Source organism: Portunus trituberculatus, chromosome 46, assembly GCF_017591435.1.
Source record: "Portunus trituberculatus isolate SZX2019 chromosome 46, ASM1759143v1, whole genome shotgun sequence".
Taxonomy (NCBI): domain Eukaryota; kingdom Metazoa; phylum Arthropoda; class Malacostraca; order Decapoda; family Portunidae; genus Portunus; species Portunus trituberculatus.
The window spans coordinates 25,121,144-25,143,822 of NC_059300.1; the positions used below are offsets into that span (position 1 = coordinate 25,121,144).

A 22,679-nucleotide genomic window follows, 5' to 3' on the forward strand; every position below is an offset into this window, starting at 1 on the left:
GTGTGTGTGTGTGTGTGTGTGTGTGTGCGCCTTAATTAGGGTGCGTTTACAAGCGAATCGATTCGATTCAATTCATAAAGAATCAACATGATTCATGAATCATGTTGATTCGCCACATTAGTTTCAATGTAACCATTTACACCAGGCGAATCGAGTCAATTCAAGTCATGCCGATTCATGGCGATTCAGAATCAATGATTGGTTTGGACCCATTTTTTCATCAGTCAAGGCAATTCAGCCGAGGAGTAAGCACCATGCTAGTGGACGTTCTAATCAATTTAGTAAAAGAATAACGTACTATATATGATCCCAGTGATCCTGTGCGTTGAAAGCATGTGAATGTATTGTACTGAACCATAGCTGGAAGGAATTGCTGCAGCCTACGAATAACTAGACAATATTATTCTGTATATTTTAAAAACAAATGACAACAGAAAGCGTTATGGACATGGTTTTACATTTTAATTTGGCAAGTGTAAAGTGTATCGTCTACCTTTGAAATGCGTGGTATAAGGTATTCGCCAGTCAACCAGGCACCAGCTAGAGTGGGAGAGGGATGTAAACTTCCTTATATTACCCGTGCCTCTAATTTCGCTTACTTAATACTACAGTATGGCACGTCACAAAGTAAAAGTTAATATGACAAAATAATAGAATTAACATAGCTGTTTTTCTTTTGATATCCCCTGTATACCTTTGAGCCTAAATAAAGAATAGTTGTGATAATATAGTATCAACTGGTGCGCCCATTTCTTCCGCGGTGAATGTATGTATGTACTCGACAGCTCCACCTGGCGAGACAAAGTATTGTCTCAGACTGTCATGTACTGACATGGCTTCTGCTGTAGGCCTAGTACTTCTTGTTGGTGATAGGTTCCACCAACATCTTATATTATTCTGTGGTATCCAAAAGAAATCTAAAACCGTTCCGGATTATTGACCAAATCTGGGAACAAATGTCCAAAGCTCCCAAATTTAAGTCTTCTGGAATTTATGGTATTGCACCCATATTCCTTGCCGATGCCTACACCTACGCTTCCTTTAACCACTGTAACACTGCTATTTCTGCAAAAGCTAATATGTCCATACTTCCCGAAAGCTAGCTGCCTTGGTACCGAATCATCTGCATGATGTGAATTAGCCGGTTGGAACTATGCACATTCAAAATGACTCCATTCAAATGAGTCTTCATGAATTGAATTTATTCGATTCGCTTGATTTCGCCGTTTACACCAATTTAATCGATTCAATTCATGAAGAATCAACACGATTCATGAATCGTGTTGATTCGATACATTAGTTTCAACGTAACCGTTTATACCAGGTGAATCGAGTCAATTCAAATCACTCAAATTCACAGCGATTCAGAATCAGTGACGGGTTTGGACCCATTTTTACATGAATCAAGACGATTCAGCCAAGGAGTAAGCACCATGCTAATGGACGTTCTAATCAATTTAGTAAAAGAATAACGTGCTATGATCCCAGTGATCCTGTGTGCCGAAATCATGTCCATGTATTGTACTTAACCATAGCTCATAGCTAGAAGGAACTGCTGCAGCCTACGAATCGCTAGATGATATTATTCTGCATATTTTAAAAACAAATGACAACAGAAAGCGTTGTGGACATGGTTTTACATTTTCATTTGACAAGTGTAAGGTGTATCGTCTACCTTTGAAATGCATGGTATGACGTAATCACCAGTCAGCCAGGCACCAGCTTGGCTGCCTGGGAGAGGGTGTAAACTTCCTTATATTACCCCTGTGCCTCTGATTTCATTCACTAAATACTGCGATATGGCACGTCACAAAGTAAAAGTTAATGACAAAATAATAGGATTAATATAACTGTATTTGTTTTAATATCCTCCATATACCATTAAGCCTAAATAAAGACTAGAATGTGATAATATAGTATCAACTGGTGCGCCCATTTCTTCCGCGGTGAATTTATCAGTGGAACATTTTGTCCTGCCACTCGACAGTTCCACCTGGCGAGACAAAGTATTATCTCAGTGTCACTTACTGACATGACTTCTGTTGTAGGCCTAGTACTTCTTGTTGGTGATAGGTTCCACCAACATCTTAATTTGTTCTGTGGTTATCCTAAAGAAATACTAAAAACTCTGGATTATTGACCAGATCTGGGAACAAATGTCGAAAGTTCCCAAATTCATGCCAATACCTTCCCACCACATTGTTTCACCTGTAATGTCACCCTCTCTGTTGAGCACATCCTGCTTCACTGTGTGCATTATCTTGAGGAGAGGCGGCCCTTGGCGGCGTATTGCCAGAGTCACGGCCTCCCGCTAACGCAGACCACCCTCCTGGATGATGAACACCCGGATGTGGTCGATAGAATGATGACTTACCTGACTGATACCAATTTAATCAGAGAGTTGTGATTTATGTGTATATATTATGCAATTTATTTTTCATTTGTAAATATATGAAAATTTGTATGTAAATAAAGTATGAAAGTGTATATAATTCCAGTTTTCCGTGATCTGATGTGAATGTTTTCCCTTTCATGTATATAAGCAATACGTAGTGATGCTACGTAGCTGTATGATAGCAGCGTGAAAGAGAAGAGTGAATGATTGTTCGGTTACCTTGTTTCACGTGTGAATGATACCCTTTGCCTGTAAAGAGGTAATGATTGTCTGCCTTCCCTCGGGCTGTATACGTGGCGTGAATGAAAGGTTACTTGGTTTAGGAAAACTTGAGCACGGCCAGTGTGCCTCCACTACGCACAGCTCCCTGTACTCGTACCTGCTGCACCTTGTTGTCTAGCAAGAGTATACACGTTGCTCGTTGCCATTGTGTTTCCCTGTTCCTCGGCGATGATGGTATCAACACATCTACGTACCAAACAGTAGCCACCCTGTTTGCTTGTGATTTATCCCTCCCTTCCCCATGCCCTGACACAGGACAATAGTTTTGAGTTAGGAGTAGGATCCCTATGTGAATGAAGCGTGTATGGAATTTTGAGTGAGTGTATAATGTTATTTTTTTGTTAGAATAGTAATAAAAAAAAAAAAAAAAAAATATATATATATATATATATATATATATATATATATATATATATATATATATATATATATATATATATATACAAATAAATTAAATGAAAAAAAAACTACATTAAGGAAATTGTATATATTAGAAACATAACTAAAATCAAGAGAAATAAAAAAAAATAACATAAAAAGTAATAAAATGGCCTAATACCCATGTCAGGGTGATGGCAAAAATAAAAAAAAAATAAATAAAAAAAAAGGAGACGGCACTCCTCGCCTAACGCACAGTTTTCGGCTGGGCGGATTCAGGATGATCTTGATTCCGTCCAGCATTGGGCCTCGCTATGGGGATTTAAGTTTTCCGTTGCTAAGTGTATCGGTGTTGTTTTCACTAGACGTAACGTACCTGATTTGTAATTAACTCTTCAAGGCCAACCGATACCGTTTCAAAATTCAGTCAAGTTCTTGGGTCTGCATTTTGATAGCAGACTCAATTGGAAGACTCATGTTAATGAATTGCTCATTCGTTGTCGTAAAAAGATCAATGTCCTCAAATACCTTTCTGGTACTTCATGGGGAGCAGACAGAAAATCTTTATTAATGGTGTACAAGTCCTTAATTCGTTCTCATTTAGACTATGTATGCGAATGCGTCTTGGAGCCCTACGCTGCACTCGTGGGGCACGGATGGAGGTTGAGGCCAACATACTACCACTACAGATCCGTCGCGACCCCCTTCTTTTATTCCATGGGATAAAAACCGCCCGGATGGCTCCTCTCGGTAACACAGCAAGCAAGATCATATGGCTGTCCAGTCTCAATACGACTACACCGCTTTGCCAACAAACGGGCGTGAGACTGGACGATGCGGACCAGCTCGTGCTGCCCACCCTTCCCCATGGAAACTTCCCACCACCACCTTCAACATCAACTGGCTTCAGGGGAAGAAGGCTGTTGTTACCGAGGGTGAGCTCCACCAACACTTCCGGGCCCTCGTCCTTGGCCTCCCTCCATCACTACATCTTTACACTGACGGCTCCAAGACAGGTGAATGTGTGGGTGCAAGTGTCTGGTCGAGTGAATGTGCCCTCAGGTTCCGACTGCTTACCCATACATCGGTGTTTTCTGCTGAAATTTTTGCAATTGAAAAAGCCATAGATTATGCTTTAAATTCACCTCATAATTCAATTGTCATTTTTTCGGACTCTATGTCAGCCCTTCAGGCAATAGAGTCCGGCCGCATGGATACAAATGAAATCCAGGGCAACATCATTAATAAGCTGAATTCATGTCATAAATCCTTCTCACTGGTTTGGGTGCCTGGACATTCCAGTATACGCGGGAATGAACAGGCTGACATGCTAGCTCGGTCTGCTGCAGAGCTCGAGGGAGCGTGGAACCTCCGTCGGGATCTGCAGTCATGTCTCTCAGTTGTTAAATCATCAGCAAAACTCCTGTTGCAGAGTCACTGGGACAACCTCCACCTCCACACCACCAAACCCATCCTGGGCGAGTGGGCCTCCTCCAATCTCCCCACAAAACGGAAGGAAGTGGTCCTCGCACTCCTCAGGATGGGCTGCACCCTCCCCACACATATGCTCCCCCTACATCGCCAACACCTTCCCCACCACAGTGTTCTACCTGCAATATCACCCTATCTGTCGAACACATCCTGCTTCACTGTGTGCGTTATCGTGAGGAGAGACGGCCCTTGGCGGCGTATTGCCGGGGTCGCGGCCTCCCTTTGACGCACACCACCTTCCTGGGTGATGAACACCCGGATGTGATCGATAGACTGGTGATTTACCTGACTGAGGCCAATTTAATCAGAGTTGTGATTTATGTGTATATATTATATATTTTATATATATATGTAAATATTATATATATATTATGTAAATAAAAGTATGAAAGTATGTACGATTTCACTTTTGCGTGATGTGATGTGAATGTTTTCCTTTTCATGTATATATGCAATACGTAGTGATGCTACGTAGCCACCCTGTGTGATTGTGAGTTATCCCTTCCTTCCCCATGCTCTGACAAAGGACAATAGTTTGAGACAGGTATAGGATCCCTGTATGAACGAAGCATGTATGAAAGTGAGTGTGATGTACATAATGTTAATATTTAAGAATAAGTAAAATAAGTAAACAAATAAAATAAATAAATAAATTACAACAAAAAAAATCTTCTTAAATTAAATGAACAAAATAAAATAGAAATAGATAAAATAAAAATGGCGGGCGTGAGTCCCGAGATGGCAAAAAAAAAAAAAAAAAAGTGGAAACGACGCACACGACGCACGAAGCGCGAAGCTGCGTGGCTTGAAATCGCCTCAGTGTATTTCCAATAGGAGTGTTCACACCGGATGCAAAATTTTGGGACAGATGCCTCCCACACTGCCCGCAACGATTCCAAGATCGCCGGGCAGGCGATTTTTCTGGCCATAGCATCGATGGGTAATGCCCCCTTGGGACTCCTGCCTTTGTGCTTTCGTCTTCAGAGGCACACCTTTTTTTGACCACACTGACCTGATTCCTCAACTCTCTCTCACTGACTCACTGTCCTTCACCGTGAACTGATGGATGTCCTGTAGTTGGTGCCTTGCTTCTTAATATTTTGTTCATTGAATGATAGAACTTCAGAGAAATGAGCTGGAGTCAGTCTGAAATACAACCCAAATTTACCCCATCCATTTCATATTTGCTTGATATGCCCAATTCCTTTTCTTCTTATTATTCAAGACCAAAGATAACATTAATAACTCCTCTTCCTCCTCCTCCTCCTCCTCCACGTCAAGAATTGTCAAGTCAGCCTGCCTCCACCGCAGGGAATGTCTCGCCTAGCATCGCGCCCGGTGTGAATAAACCCATAGCAACCAAAGTCAGCCCGTCTCTTGTGGGTTGTGTGTGTCGTCTCCAGTGTGAAACGGCCTTGAGACACCCCACACTCGAGAGCAGGGCTGACTTTGGTTGCTATGGCCAAGTTCACACGGAGCGCGATGCTAGGTGAGACATTCCCTGTGGTGGAGGTTGGCTGACTTGACAGTTCCTTCTGCAGCGAAGGAAGACAGTACTCTATGGTCACCTGACGTGGAAGAGCAAGGAGGTGGAGGAAGAAGAGTTATTAATGTTATCTTTAGCCTTGAATAATAGGAGGAAAAGAATTGAGTATACATGAAGCAAATATGAAACTACTCGAATGAATCTTATTCAAGAGCTAGAAATAGATGAGGGAAATTTGGACAGTATTTCAGACTGACTCCAGGTCAGTTCTCTGAAGTTTTATCATTCAATGAACAAGATATTAAGAAGCAAGGTATGTACGTACCAACTACAGGAAATCCATCAGTTCACGGTGAAAGACAGTGAGTGAGTGAGGAAGAGTTGAGAAGTCAGGTCAGTGCGGTCAAAAAAAGGGGCATGACCCATCGATGCTATGGCCAGAAAAATCACTTGCATGCTCGGCGATCTTAGAATCGGTGCGTGCGGTGTGGCTGGCATGTGTCCCAAAGTTTTGCATCCGGTGTGAACACTCCTATTGGAAATACATTGAGGTGATTTTAAGCCACGCAGCTTCGCACCGCGTGCGTCGGGTGCCTCGTCTCCGGTGTGAAACGACCTTTAAACACATCATTCCCTTCAGGAGGTGGTGTGGGAGATTCATGCTCGCACACGAGGCTGGCTGGGCTTCGGGTTCTCCAGTAATGGCGGGATGGACGGTGCCGACATAGTGACGGCGTGGGTGGAGGACGGAAAGCTTCACTTGCAGGACCGGCATGGCGTGGGTCCCGAGATGCCTCCTGAAGACGAAATCAGCGACTGGCGGCCTCTGTACGCCAGGGAGAATGACACTCACACGATGCTGGTTGTGGCCCGCGATGTGAACACCTGCGACCTCAACGACTACGTGCTGTCGGTGAGTCCTGCATGGCCTGCGGTGGTGGGCAGGCTGGGCGAAGGGAGGGGCGGGAAGTAGAGAGACAGCAACCAGCAGGACTTTAGGTCTAAGTAAAGGAATAATATATAGTAGGCGGAAAAGATGGATGAGTATTTACTGAATATGTGATGCATATAATGAATAATTTATGGTACAGTGTACATACTTATTTATTTATTTGTTTATTTGCTTACTCACCTACTTACTTACTTCTTTACTTACTTAGTCACTCATTTCTTGATCTAATCCATTATTTTTTACACAGAATGAGACCGTCCGTCTCATATATGCATGGGGAGAGGAAGATCCCAGCGGCGACCACCCTCCCTATCACGGCCCGCGGAGAGGCAACAGGTGACTCTCTGCTCTGCTCCACAAGCCGCTCTCACTCTTTTGTTTCAGTGATGGAGCCCTTTCTGTGGCACCTCATATCACATCTCGTTACTTTTTCTGTGGCACCCCATGTCACACCAACTTACTTTATGTATATAGTTTTATCTGGTTAGATTATTTTAATTGGTTAATTGAAATGATAATCAATTATACTTAGGCCTAAATTAACATACAGTGTAATATTTGCCCAAACATACAATATCAAAAGTCATCAGTAGAATTACCACTAGATTAATCTACTAATGCAAATTTAACGAGTAAAATGCTAAAACAACAGGATTAAAAACATTCAACACATCGGCTGACGAAGATTACCAGATTAAGTGTCTTTTTACAAAAGTGATTAATTATAGACCTACCTCTGTAAGCATTAAGTTACTAACGCTCTGCTTCTTTTCCTAACCGAAACACAGGTTTCTGAGCCAACTTGCAGAACCGATCCTCTGTTCCCTTGTATTTTCTCTATCCTAATTTTCAGTCCAAAGGTGGATGTTGCATCTATGAGTTCATCGACCTAACTTAATTCTGAATTATTTTCAATCTGACTTTGACTCTCAAACTAAATTAATCTTTGTTGTATACATCTCAGCCAACTATATAAAAAGATAAAAGTTCTCTTATTATTTAACTTCCAAAGTGACTATTTAACTTCCAAAGTGAAGCACATCCTGACTATCTTCCCTTTCATGTACCTCTCTATCCTTTGAAATGTCCATATTCATCACCAGCTTTGGCTTTCCTTTCCTTTCACTGACCAAACTGGTGAACAAACCTTTAACTTTGTTATCCTCCACAACCTAGAGCAATTAATGCAACACCCTACCGTTGTTCCTGACTGTCATGGAGATACGCCCAACATTCTTGATCTTTTCCTGGCATTTGATCCTTTTGTTCATGTTGTCACTCTGTCTTCTTCGCTTTGTTCCTCCGATGATCATAACCATCTGTATCTTGTCTTGTCTTGTCACTCTAATTCCTCCACAAGATCCACCAAAGCGGAGATGCCTCTGACATTTTGCCTCTCCTGATTTGGGGACCTGAGGAGGTATCATTCTGAATTTCCTTTGAATGACTGCTACCACCACCAACATCTTGGTGCCCTCCACAGGTACGGGCTAGTGCTAGCGCCATTCCACCGGGACGGGTTGCCAGAGGATTATGAGACGATAACGGTGAGGCAGCGCATCGTTCTCCCGCACACGCAGGACACCTTCTATTGGTGCCACATAGAGAAGATCCCAGAGTGGAAAGAAAAACACCACTACATAGGAGTACGTGTGTGTGTGTGTGTGTGTGTGTGTGTGTGTGTGTGTGTGTGTGTGTGTGTGTGTGTGTGTATGTGCATGTGTGCGTGCGTGCATGTGTGTGTGTGTGTGCGTGCGTGCATGTGTGTGTGTGTGTTTCACTGTTTGATCTGCTGCAGTCTCTGACGAGATAACCAGACGTTACCCTACGGAACGAGCTCAGAGGTCATTATTTCCGATCTTCGGATAGGCCTGAGACCAGGCACACACCACACACCGGGACAACAAGGTCACAACTCCTCGATTTACATCCCGTACCTACTCACTGCTAGGTGAACAGGGGCTACACGTGAAAGGAGACACACCCAAATATCTCCACCCGGCCGGGGAATCGAACCCCGGTCCTCTGGCTTGTGAAACCAGCGCTCTAACCACTGAGCTACCGTGTGTGTGTGTGTGTGTGTGTGTGTGTGTGTGTGTGTGTGTGTGTGTGTGTAATTCACCACGGTCGTTTGCTGGTCACCCAGCCAGTCTTCCCCATTACAGAGCGAGCTCAAAGCTCATAGACCGATCTTCGGGTAGGACTGAGACCACAACACACACTACACACACCGGGAAAGCGAGGCCACAACCCCTCGAGTTACATCCCGTACCTATTTACTGCTAGGTGAACAGGGCTACACATTACGAGGCTTGCCCATTTGCCTCGCGGCCTACGAGACTCGAACCCGGACTCTCTCGGTTGTGAGCCGAGCGTACTAACCACACCACACTACGTGGTGTGTGTGTGTGTGTGTGTGTGTGTGTGTGTGTGTGTGTGTGTGTGTGTGTGTGTGTGTAAAATATTTTATGACTGATTTTCTATGGATAGAGTTACACACACACACACACACACACACGCCCGGTAGCTCAGTGGTTAGAGCGCTTGCTTCACAAGCCAGAGGACCGGGGTTCGATTCCCCGGCCGGGTGGAGATATTTGGGTGTGTCTCCTTTCACGTATAGCCCCTGTTCACCTAGCAGTGAGTAGGTACGGGATGTAAATCGAGGAGTTGTGACCTTGTTGTCCCGGTGTGTGGTTTGTGCTTGGTCTCAGGCCTATCCGAAGATCGGAAATAATGAGCTCTGAGCTCGTTCCGTAGGGTAACGTCTGGCTGTCTCATCAGAGACTGCAGCAGATCAAACAGTGAAACACACACACACACACACACACACACACACACAGCGTAAAGCCCAGGCCCTGTAAAACTACAACTAGGTAAATACACACACCGCGTGGTGTAGTGGTTAGCACGCTCGGCTCACAATCGAGTAGGCCCGGGTTCGAGTCCCGGGAAGCGGCGAGACAAATTGGCAAACCTCTTAATGTGTAGCCCCTGTTCACCTAGCATTAAAATAGGTACGGGATGTAACTCGTGGGGTTGTGGCCTCGCTTTCCCGGTGTGTGGAGTGTGATGTGGTTGGTCTCAGTCCTACCCGCTGATCGGTCACTACGAGCTCTGAGCTCCTTCCGTAAAGGAAAGGCTGGCTGGGTGACCAGCAGACGACCGTGGTGAATAACACACATCGAAAGAGTCCTTCTAGTCGGAACACATTCACACATAGCGATTGGGAGCATCGGCTGTTTATCAGTAAGTGAATGTAAACCAACAGCTATCCAATAAGATGTGTCTTCCTCCGGTGACGATGACGAAGTGGTAGTTTAACACACACCGCGTAATGTAGGTTAGCACGCTCGGCTCACAACCGAAAGGATCCGGGTTCGAATCCCGGATAGCGGCGAGGCAAATGGGCAAGCCTCTTAATGTGTAGGCCCTGTTCACCTAGCAGTAAATAGGTACGGGATGTAACTCGAGGGGTTGTGGCTTCGCTTTCCCGGTGTGTGGAGTGTGTTGTGGTCTCAGTCCTACCCGAAGATCTGTCTATGAGCTCTGAGCTCGCTCCGTCATGGGGAAGACTGGCCGGGTGATCAGCAGGAGACCGTGATGAATTACACACACACACACACACACACACACACACACACACACACACACACGCCCGGCAGCTCAGTGGTTAGAGCGCTGGCTTCACAAGCCAGAGAACCGGGGTTCGATTCCCCGGCCGGAGGTATTTAGGTGTGTCTCCTTTCACGTGTAGCCCATTTCACCTAGCAGTGAGTAGGTACGGGATGGAAATCGAGGAGTTGTGACCTTGTTGTCCCGGTGTGTGTTGTGTGCCTGGTCTCAGGCCTATCCGAAGATCGGAAATAATGAGCTCTGAGCTCGTTCCGTAGGGTAACGTCTGGCTGTCTCGTAAGAAACTGCAGCAGATCAAACAGTGAAACACACACACATACACACGATCCTTTCCTCGGCAGTGTGAAATCATTCAAGCCTTCATCTCTCCTAAAAAAATTGCCATAGCTGCATGTTCTTGATCACTGGACAGTTCATGGTTCTGATGGAGACGCTCTCAATCTCATCGGTACTTTCATGTTTGTTCCTTGCTTGTTCCTCGTCTTTTCCGATTCTGTCCATCAGAGCCTTCTTTCTCTTTTGCTGGAAGTTTGCCAATGTTCATCATGTTTCTTTTTATGAACGGTGACCACTCCAGTCACCTATACAGAATTATTAATTTGGTGTCTTGTCTTCCTAAAGTCTGTTTTCAACAGGAAAATTCTTTCTACTCGTAATCGTCACCGTGGATTCCGTAAAGGAGGATCAACTGGCAGTCTTCTAGCTTTCCTTGCTAGATCTTGGTCATTCTCTCTCTCTTAGGGATCGCACTGAAACCTTTCCTCTTGCCTTAGCCATATCAAAAGCTTCTGATAAATAGAAATAGTATTCTTAAGCTTCCTTTGTACGGTCTCTATCCATCTTCCTGCACCTTTAACCTAACTGGCGCGGCGTTGCACAGCCAGTTTCCAGATATGGAAAAGACAACTTCATGTAGGCTTGAAGTCTTGAGCTTTCTACCTCATCAGCTTTCCTTCTTAACTGACTGTCTTCATTCTCCCACTCACTCCAGCAACAAATTGCATCTCTCGCTATCTTTTACATTGATGATGCATGTACTGCCTCTCTCTTTTCCACTTGCTACTTTGCTGCATTAGTTCTCTCTCTCTCTCTCTCTCTCTCTCTCTCTCTCTCTCTCTCTCTCTCTCTCTCTCTCTCTCTCTCTCTCTCTCTCTCTCTCTCTCTCTCTCTCTCTCTCTACTCTACTCTACCGACTTGCAATTTCAGTTTCATATTGACTCGTGTGAGCCCGCCTTACACTCACTCTTATTTCGTCCTTAAACACAAGAGTAAACTATCAGCTTCATCCATTTTTTCCATCGTTTTCGTTGGAAAACTGTGGAACTTTCTGCTTTTCGTTTCTTTTATTTCGAGTTGAAATGTTTTAAAAGAACATCACAATACTTCAAAATAAATAAGCTTTTTTTTTTTTTTACTAGATAGGAGCAGCAGGGTGTGCGGCTTTTCTTTTCTTTTCTTTTCTTTTAACCCTTGATCAGTTTTTTTTTTTAGATATGTAAGAAAAAAGGAAAGTATGACGTGGTTCGACTCCATAATTCCCTTTTTCTTGGCAGTGAAACATAATTAAGCTGCATGATGCCTTGACCCCATCAGCGGCATGTTGTAAGCTCGTGACTCCTTCGTGACAGTTCGACATGATCTACGGCGAGAATGCGCATTCCAACCTCCACCACTCAGTCGCCTTTGAGTGCCACACGCAGGACGGCACTGATCCCGCCAAGCTGCTGGAACGTCACGTGGGCCACCCTGGCTATGAGTGTTACACGCCAAACATGCCGCCGGAGTTCTATCTGTGCGAACGCTTCCTGATCAACTGGGCCATCGGCAGCGAGGTGAGTGAGGCGTAGTGGATAAGATGGTGAGCGTGGGATCGGGCAGACGTCCACGCGTAGGTTCGAATCCCACCAAATACGGCCTTGAAACTTTACCATTTGTCGAGTGGTTTAAAGTTACCTACATGTCACCATGATACCCACGTTCTAGGTGGTTGCACCAAAGATGCGCTTGGATGGTGATATGGGCCCTAATATGGGTACCACTATAGATAAATAAAATTACCTGCGCCACTAATGGGAGGAAGCTTAACAGCGCTTCCAATACTCTTCAAGTTACCTACAGGCGCTATAGGCCAGGACATAACAAAAAAAAGTAAATAAAAAAAGATACAAGATAACTGTTTTGGCTCACGATTTTCTTTTAAAACTATATTCAAAAGTCACAAAGATGATTAGTCAGGGTTTCATGGAGGTTTTTCCTTGTTACGAAGCAGAGTCGTTTTTAAGAATTACCACTGCAAACACCAAGTTAATTTGAACGTTTTAGAAGTCGTCGAGAAAAGTGGTTGAGAATGCGCTCCTTAACATCTGCCATTGTTCATTTCTCGTTCCTTACAATTCAGCTGTTCGTTTTAGTTTCCTGTTTGCTTTTTATATACGTTCACTGGATCGCTCTTTCATATTTAGTGAACACCGATGCTGCAGCGATGCACCTACTGGTATAGACAACAATAGACGCATCACACTAACAAACAAGCACGATGATTATCATTGTATGCATCTTGAGGTAGTTTCATTTCAAATTAACTTGGTAATTTATTCCTTTACATTTTTCTTCTGTTTGAATATTCATTCTTACTGATTTGTTTTTCTTTATTAATTCTTTTTCTGTTAAGTGATATATCTTCTTGCACCGCATTTTCTTGAAGCAGTAATTTTGTGAGCATTTTCCCCACACCCACCTCATTTCATGCACCTCGCCAGCATCTTTTACACGGAATAATACATAATGTACGACATTTAGACGATTCTCTCTCTCTCTCTCTCTCTCTCTCTCTCTCTCTCTCTCTCTCTCTCTCTCTCTCTCTCTCTCTGATCATTCACAGGGGGAACTGCTGCCGGAGAAGGTGGGTATCCCGTTGAGGCACGAGCACGGCGGTGCCACGTACCTTATGTTCCAGAGCCACTATGATAATAAGCAGCTGAAGCGTGACGTGACAGTGGAGTGGGGTATGAGGCTGCACCACACCACTCAACTTAGGTAAGAGAGAGAGAGAGAGAGAGAGAGAGAGAGAGAGAGAGAGAGAGAGAGAGAGAGAGAGAGAGAGAGAGAGAGAGAGAGAGAGAGAGAGAGAGAGAGAGAGAGAGAGAGAGAGAGAGAGAATGTGTGTGTGTGTGTGTGTGTGTGTGTGTGTGTGTGTGTGTGTGTGTGTGTGTGTGTGTGTGTGTGTGTGTGTGTGTGTGTTTGTGTGTGTTTTTTAGAAAAAAAGATACCAAGTTTTAACACATCAGTAGTTTTTGCGTGGATTTCATAAGAATCAAATAACTCCTCCCCAATATTTAGACTGCAGAATCCTCGTTAAACTTTCACTGGAATCTTGAAAGCATTTATAAAAATCTTTAGAACTTCCAATAGAACATGTTAAACTGTCACTAGAAACATGAAAACACCTTTCAAAACCCCAGTAAGTTTCATTACAGCTGATTAAATTCACGCCAAACAATTTCACATTCTTAAATGCACACACACACACACACACACACCGCAATGGATTCAGACAGTGGGACGCCAGCATCATCGGTTTGGGGCACTCGCTGATCTTCTCCCTGACGGTGCCGCCACGGACGTCAGATTGGTTGGTAGCGGGCCACTGTTCCTCAGCCTGCACCGCCGCGGCGCTCCCACCAGAGGGTGTCAACATTTTCACAGTATTCCTCCACGGCCACTACTTAGGTCAGTTCATCCACGCTCCTCTCGGCGCTGTCTCTATACGTCTTTAGCTCATCTTACTTATTTTCTGTCTTCTCGTCATCCTCTTTCTTCTTCATGTCCTCGTTGTCATGTCCATCGTTGTCATATTGCTCTCTCTCTCTCTCTCTCTCTCTCTCTCTCTCATCCTCCTCCTCCTATCCGTTGCCTATTGATGCTTTGCCAACTATTGCCTCAGCTCCTATGAGGTATCTTTCTTTTTTTTTTTTTTTTTTTTTTTACTGCTTGTTAACTATTGAATCTCGTCTTCTCGGCTCTTGACAACTTTGTCTTCAAAGCCAGGAGTAAACTTCTTAAATGAAACACTCATGGCAGTGCAGTTTTGAGCCTTTGTTTAGGGGACACGGTCAAACAAACTATGCCAAAGGCCATAATGATCTCAACTGTTTGATTAGAAGATATTTTCGAGAGACGATGCCTCATAGCGTCTGAAACGGATAGTATGTAGCTAAATAGCTACTGCATTGTAATACCCCTCTTCTCTCTCTCTCTCTCTAGTCCGTGCCATCAGGTTACGACATTTCCGAGGACATAAGGAGCTTCCGCCTATTGCCATCGACGCCAACTACGCTGCAGATTTCCAACAGTCCCGTCGTTTGTTCCGAGAAGTGAAGCTTCTACCCGGAGACCATCTGACTGTCGGTAGGGACTGCAGCCTGCCTTATTTTTCTGTCACACCTATAAATATAGTTGAGATAGTGAAATCGAATTTTTTATAACATCTCTTTTTTTTGTTTCAGAGTGTGATTATAACAGCGAAACCAGAGGCGCTGCGTCCTTCACCGGCTGGAGCGCTGATGACGAGATGTGCCAAGCCTTCATCAACTACTACCCAAGAGTACCCCTGGCTGTGTGCCGCTCCTCGCCTCACCCGCGTCTCCTCACCAGACTATACCACCTGAAGGAATTTCAAAGGTGAATTGTAGGAAAGGTGAGGCGAGTTTCATCAATATAATAAGTATATTAGCAGCAGCAGCAGCAGTAGTAGTAGTAGTAGTAGTAGTAATATCCACAACAGTAGCACCAGGACCTGTTGCAGCAGTGCTGCTGCAGGAGTAGGAGCAGCAGCGCCAGCAGCAGCAGCAGCAGTAGTCGTAATTGTGATAAATATATGAAATGACAAAATGAAAAGTAAATAAGTGAGAGTATATGAATCAACGTAGCAAAGAAATGAGATTTGACTTAATCGTGTGTGTGTGTGTGTGTGTGTGTGTGTGTGTGTGAATCGGCAGCGACCTAGATCTGTCAACGTTCGAGTTCAACCCTGCGGTGGGCGATGGTCGGCGGTACCAGGAGGCAGTGAACGCGTTGCCGTGGGCCAGCCTGGATAAACAGAAGATTAACAGTGAAATTATTAATGGCGACCAGTTCATTAAATGCCAATACAATTATGGCATTCCCCTCAAGGTGTGTATCTCTCTCTCTCTCTCTCTCTCTCTCTCTCTCTCTCAGTTGGCATTTCCTCTCTTCGACAGCTGAACACCAACGTGACGCGGTATCCGAAAGCCGTCCCGTTTGTACCGCCAGAGGACGAGTTATGTGCCGGCCGCCGCAAGCATGGCCGTGTGTCTGCCACGGCATCAGTCCTGTCTTCCCGACTGACCCACAGCCTTCTGCCGTGGCTGCTTGCGCTGGTAGTGGTGGTGGTGGTTCTTGTGTGAAATGCAAGTCTTGTATTTCATTTCGCTGAACTATACTCTGTCGCCGACAAGGAAGAGGACTAAGGCCAGACAGAAGAGGCCAATTTTTTTTCCAGGATTTACAAAGAAAAGCTAGAAATTGAATTGGTGTTGTTATGTACTAATTGCCATAGTTAGGCAGTTAATTAGTTAATGTGTGTGTGTGTGTGTGTGTGTGTGTGTGTGTGTGTGTGTGTGTGTGTGTGTGTGTGTGTATTTACCTAGTTGTAGTTTTACAGGGCCTGGGCTTTATGCTCGTGTGGCCCGTCTCCATATCTACACTTATCCAATTTTTCTTTAAAACTATGCACACTCGTTGCTGACACCACTTCCTCACTCAAACTGTTCCAAGTCTCAACACATCTTTGCGGGAAACTAAATTTTTTAACATCTCTCAGACATCTTCCCTTCCTCAGTTTCTTACTATGCGATCTTGTGCTTCTAATGTCATATTCTTCTCTCAGGATCAGTTTCTCATTATCCACTTCATCCATTCCGTTAATCAATTTATAAACTTGTATCAGATCCCCTCTCTCTCTTCTCTGTTCCAGGGTTGGTAGATCCATAGCTTTTAGTCTCTCCTCATATGTCATCCCTTTAAATTCTGGAACCATTCTTGTAGCCATTTTTTGTAGTCTCTCTAATTTTCTTATGTGTTTCTTTTTATGGGGTCCACACAACTCCTGCATATTCCAATCTAGGTCTTATTTTAGTACTTATCAATTTCTTCATCATTTCCTTGTCCATATAGTGAAATGCTAATCCAATATTCCTTAGCAAATTATATGTCTCTGAAAATTCTATCAATATGGCTTACCGGTTGATTATTTTCTTCCATTGTCACTCCCAAGTCCTTTTCCTTTTTTACTTTTTCTAGTTCTACTCCATCTCCCATCTTATAGATTCCCACTGGTCGTCTTTCACTTTTTCCCATTTCCATGACATGGCTTTTGTCCACATTGAATTCCATCTCCCATTTTTTACTCCATTTCCAGATCTTGTTTAAGTCTTCCTGCAGTATTTCACAATCCTCTTTTTGTTTAATGACTCTGCACAGTTTCGCATCGTCCGCAAACAGATTTATGTAGCTGTTCACTCCCTCTGGCATGTCGTTTATGTATATGAGAAAAAGTATTGGCGCCAATACTGACCCCTGTGGCACTCCGCTGTCTACTGTTCTCCACTTGGACTTCATATCTTTAACTATCGTCCTTATTTTTCTCCCCTCAAGTAATTTTCATCCATCTCAATGTGCTTCCTTTTAAGCCACCCTTCTCCTCTAACTTCCACAGTAATCTTTCATGTGGCACTTTGTCAAACGTCTAGAGTAGAAACTCAATAAATTTGTTACACACGACCGACCTTTTCTAAAACCAAATTGGCTATCTTATAATAATTTGTTGTCTTCAAGAAACTCGATCCATTGTTTCTTTATTACTCTTTCACACATCTTGCATATTACACTAGTTAGTGATACCGGTCTGTAATTTAAAGGTTCTTCCTTCTTTCCGCTCTTATATATGGGAACCACCTCAGCTCTTTTCCATTCTACTGGTACTGTTCCATTTTCTATTGAGCATTTTATGATGTTTTATATATATACTTTTTAGTTCTAGTTCTTCTATTCTCAGTATTTTCTATGAGCATGTTCTATGGACTTCTAGTTCTACATTCTTTCAGTATTCTGCCTGAGACTTCATCCGGTCCCATTGCCTTCTCTCATCTAATTCCGTCATCAACTTTTTATTTCAAGCTTGGTTACTTTAATCTCTTTCATATGGACAGTCTCTCTATTACCCTGTGGTCTTTCAAATTTGGATTCCTTAGTAAAGACCTCCTGAAATTTACTATTTAACAGTTCTGCCATACTTTTTTGGGTCTTCCACCATTCCGTTCTCTCCTTTTAACCTTTCTATTGTTTCTTTTTGTCTTATTTTTCCATTTATGAATCTGTAGAACAATTTTGGTTGTTCCTTACATTTTTCGACAATGTCCTTTTCATAGTTCCTTTCTTCTTCCTTTCTCACCTTAGCATATTCATTTCTTGCTGTTTTGAAGTTTTCCTTATTTTCTGGATTTCTGTTTCTTCTCCACCTTTTCCATGCTCCATCTCGTTTCTCCTTTGCCCTAGCACACCTTGCATTAAACCAATCTTTCTTTCCTTCTTCTTTAGGTCTATATTTCGGGACATATTCCCTGACTCCTGTTTTGTATATTTCCAAAAATAAGTTATATTTCTCTTGAACCGTTCTGAGTTTTCCATCTCCTCCCAGTTTACGTTTTAAAATAGTTCTTGAGGTTCTCAATATCAGCCTTTCTGTAATTTAATCGGTCTCCTTTGTATGATTCATCTCTATCTTCCTTTCCTTCTTCTATATCCATTTCTAATATTACATGGTCACTCTTTCCCAATGGGCACTTATATCTTATATCATCGTTCATTTGTATATCCCTTGTAAAAACTAGGTCCAATCTCGCCGGCTCATCGTTTCCTCTGAATCTTGTGTTTTCCTTTACTCTTTGGACCATCAAATTATCTATCATTAGGTTCAGGAATCTATCTCCCCAGGCATCTTCCCCCATACCACTTTCATAATTTTCCCAGTCCACCTCCTTACAGTTGAAATCTCCTACCAATATCACTTTTCTCCTTTCTTTAATGATTCTTGTAAGACTCCTTATTGTGTCATTTATCATGTCTTTATATTCTTGATTAGTCCATGAATTTGTTTTTGGTGGCACATATGTTCCAATGATTGTTAACTCCTTTTTATTAATATGTATCTTAATATACAGTATTTCTGATTTTCCTTCCCCAAACTCCACTTGATTTACCACTATCTCCTTCCTTAACATCATCATGACTCCTCCTCCTCCTTTACCCACTCTGTCTCTCCTCCATATATTATACCTTTTATCTATGTCTATTTTTATTGCCTCATTTAACTTTGTTTCCACCAGGCATACAATATCTGGTTCTTCTTTCTTTATGTAATCTCTTAATTCTAATTTACTAGATAAAATCCCATCTATGTTTGTATACATCATTTTTAATCTCTTGTTCTTATCATTTTTAGTTAAACTTGCTCCATTTTTTTTTCTCTTCTCTCTCTTTATATACCATTTCCTTATCCTGTCTCCTATAATTCTCCAAAAAAAAAAAAAAGCTTCTCCTCCTCTGACCTTTCATTATTTTTTTCTCTTGCTTCTGCCACCAGTTCATTGTGTCTCTTCCTTTCCTCCTCGTTTCTATTTTTCTTTATATATATACTCGTATATATATATATATATATATATATATATATATATATATATATATATATATATATATATATATATATATATATATATATATATATATATATATATATATATATATATATATATATATATATATATATATATATATATATATATATATATATATATATATATATATATATATATATATATATATATATATATATATATATATATATATATATATATATATATATATATATATATATATATATATATATATATATATATATATATATATATATATATATATATATATATATATATATATATATATATATATATATATATATATATATATATCTTGCAACCTTCTGTTTCTGTGTGTGTGTGTGTGTGTGTGTGTGTGTGTGTGTGTGTGTGTGTGTGTGTGTGTGTGTGTGTGTGTGTGTGTGTGTGTGTGTGTGTGTGTGTGTCTCCCTTTCCTAAGGTGTTTTGTGTTTTACGTTAATTTTCATTATGTAGGTATAGTATGTGGGTTCCCGGTAATATATCTTGTTTAACATATTTCGTTTGTTTTGCACATGTAATTTGAATCCTTGGCACATGTTTTGAAACGTTTTGGGGGTCTCATAAGAAATATTTTTAAAGGCGTCACAGTGAAGGAAGTTAGTTTGATGGAGACGGCAAGCGCCTATTCCGCTGTACTAAAAAAGTGAACCCAATGGGCGGAGCTTACTATCGCAACGTACACCCAAAACATTGCCCTCTTCCTTGTTAAGTAATGGGATATTGACATTTTCTTTTTCATTGCTAGAGGAAAACTAAGAACGAACTGATGGTTTGACTTATGTAAACCACATCATAGTTTCCTAAATGTCACCTAGACCTGTTATTAACGGTGTTAATACGAAACAGCTATAATATTGAAAGAAATATAGCAGGCCATTCTGGGGAAAAATTATGGGAAAAGATTGCATTTTCTTGTATATTACATGGCAAAAAACAAACAGTGAAGTAAAATTTCAGTGAGTGATTCTTTTTCCAGTGCCCTGCAGTGACAAGAAGTCACACATCATTCTAAATAGAAGCTAGAGAGAGAGAGAGAGAGAGAGAGAGAGAGAGAGAGAGAGAGAGAGAGAGAGAATAATTGACGTTAAATAGATACTATACCAAGGAAAATCAACCCTCAGGCCAACTTTCACCTGATATGCAGTTTAATCATTCTTCATTAAAATGCACACGTATTATATGTAGGGGAAGGTGGGGTAAGACGGACCACTTAACAAAGTATTGAGACTAAAAACCACATTTGTATGATTTTTGGTAGTTTGTGGGTTTGTGGTGGTGCTTTTGGATGTTATCTTCGAAGTCCTCACCCGGATCATGGTTTTTAAAGGAAAACAATGAAGCACAAGAATTTTCAATATAATAATTTTTACTGGGCCAAAAATAAAATGATGGGTTAAGATGGACCTCCAGGGGTCAATCTTACCCCGCAAACTGAATATGAAGAAACAAATCCTAATTGGCATAAAGCACAAATGAAAAACTCTTCCTCGTCATCACTGTATCCTTTCACATTGGCCATGAGCCAAATTTATTGGTACAAATCAAACGAACAAACAAACAAAAAACAAAATAAAAAAAAAACTCTCCCTCATCATCATCTATCCCTGCACAACTTAATGACATAAATTCCACACAAAAACCTCTTCCTCAGCATCATCATCATCTATCCCTGCACATTGCTCATGAGCCCAGCTTTTGCAATTAGCACAACAAACCCACTCTTCCCCTCTCAGGGGGTCCATCTTACATCCTTAGTAAATATTCAAATTTCGAGACGTTTACCAAAGTATCTATGTTTACTATGGCAATTTATGGCATCTATATATCATGTATACACTCATGGGCATATATAACATAGGTACTAAATCATTATGATAACTATTTCAATATAAAACAAGCAGTGTCTTACCTTGTTTATATAACATCAGCACTGCATAAAATGACAAATATTTCCCTCTGAAGCACAAGGGAAACTTATCGTTCCTACTTGCAGTGATGTCATCATTGTTGGGCGACGTGAAGGACATCTGGGAGTCAAATTTTGAAACTCGTCCTTTGTGTTTAGATTTAGAAGGGGGGTTCCGTCTTATCCCATGGGTCCGTCTTACCCCACCTTCTCCTACATGTTTACATCTATATGCACATGTATATTCACATGTGTACATACATGTCCTTGCTCAGTCATACGTTTGCCCCAAAGACAGCATTCCACTATCACCCAAGTCCATCAAAGCTGGAAAACACTGTATTATTTCATTTGTATGTATGATTTATCATCTAAATCTTCGTGACACAATATGCCACGACTATTGCGAGTCTATTAAGGTCTCGAAACATGGACATAAGACAGAAAATAAGGAGCGTAACTCGGGCATTCCCATGTATTTTCAATGGGCGGTCGGCAATGTTTTCGGTGATGGGGTTAGGGGCATCAGCGGACCAATAGCGCACTGGCTTCACTTTTGTGACGTCATGCGCCGTATGTTATTAAACCTCCTTGGTCACAGGTGATGAAGTGGTTTCTCTTTGGCTTACCATCACAAACAACTATGAGTAAACAAACAGTAGATTCTTGGTAACACCTATTAATGTCCAAACAAAACTCTGTTATGCTAAAGAGTTCTGTAGTGTATGTGTGTGAGTGTGTATGTGTGTGTTTAGCCTGGTAGTCTGCATTAGTTTCATAATATTATTTTTTTTTCCTTTTCCAATTTACGTGTACCTTAACTCATATTCTTAACACCCCGTACTGTTGTACTAGTAACTAATGGATATAAAGTGTATAACATTCACATTGGTAGTAATTGTTCCCCACCACGTCGATCCCTGTGTCGCCTATGCCATGTTACCTACAATGGTTTCCTTTGGTAGCTACTATGGTTAGTGTAGACCAGTGTGGTTAGATTAATTAAATAGTTCTATCAGGTTCATTCTTAACTAAAGTCTCTCCTACGAATGCAAATATTTTAACAGCTTCTATCTCGTTTTGGAAGATTAGTCTGGCTACACTGCCACTCAGTGTTGTCAGTTCAGACTGCCTTAATTTTCGCCATAATAATGTTTTAGTTTTGCTGTGTAAATGAATAAATAAATAGATATAACCTTCAAATTTAATATTTGCAAATCTGAGAAAAAATTTTCTGCTTCTGAGATTTTATTTTTCAGTTTTCTATAAGAAATCTCTCAAAACAATAGACAGCCATGTTCGAAACACGAGTCGATGTAGATTTAGGACTTGGGAGACGGCGAGCTGTGATTGAGAGTACTGTAACTTCTCCCGTACTTTTCCAAGTAATTTTTGCG

General features: G+C 41.8%; 1 protein-coding gene across 1 annotated transcript in view; it reads left to right on the forward strand.

Annotated features, from left to right (window-relative positions):
• The window catches only part of LOC123520018 (DBH-like monooxygenase protein 1 homolog), a 23,487-nt gene extending 7,180 nt beyond the window's left edge, over window positions 1-16,307 (forward strand). The window contains exons 3-12 of the mRNA XM_045281828.1: window positions 6,673-6,945; window positions 7,232-7,320; window positions 8,468-8,630; window positions 12,249-12,452; window positions 13,502-13,656; window positions 14,174-14,349; window positions 14,884-15,027; window positions 15,126-15,300; window positions 15,618-15,792; window positions 15,861-16,307. Of these exons, the coding sequence (XP_045137763.1) occupies window positions 6,673-6,945; window positions 7,232-7,320; window positions 8,468-8,630; window positions 12,249-12,452; window positions 13,502-13,656; window positions 14,174-14,349; window positions 14,884-15,027; window positions 15,126-15,300; window positions 15,618-15,792; window positions 15,861-16,046 (1,740 nt within the window). The 3' untranslated portion in view covers window positions 16,047-16,307. The remainder of the gene's footprint in view (window positions 1-6,672; window positions 6,946-7,231; window positions 7,321-8,467; window positions 8,631-12,248; window positions 12,453-13,501; window positions 13,657-14,173; window positions 14,350-14,883; window positions 15,028-15,125; window positions 15,301-15,617; window positions 15,793-15,860) is intronic.
• The last annotated feature ends 6,372 nt before the right edge of the window (window positions 16,308-22,679 follow it).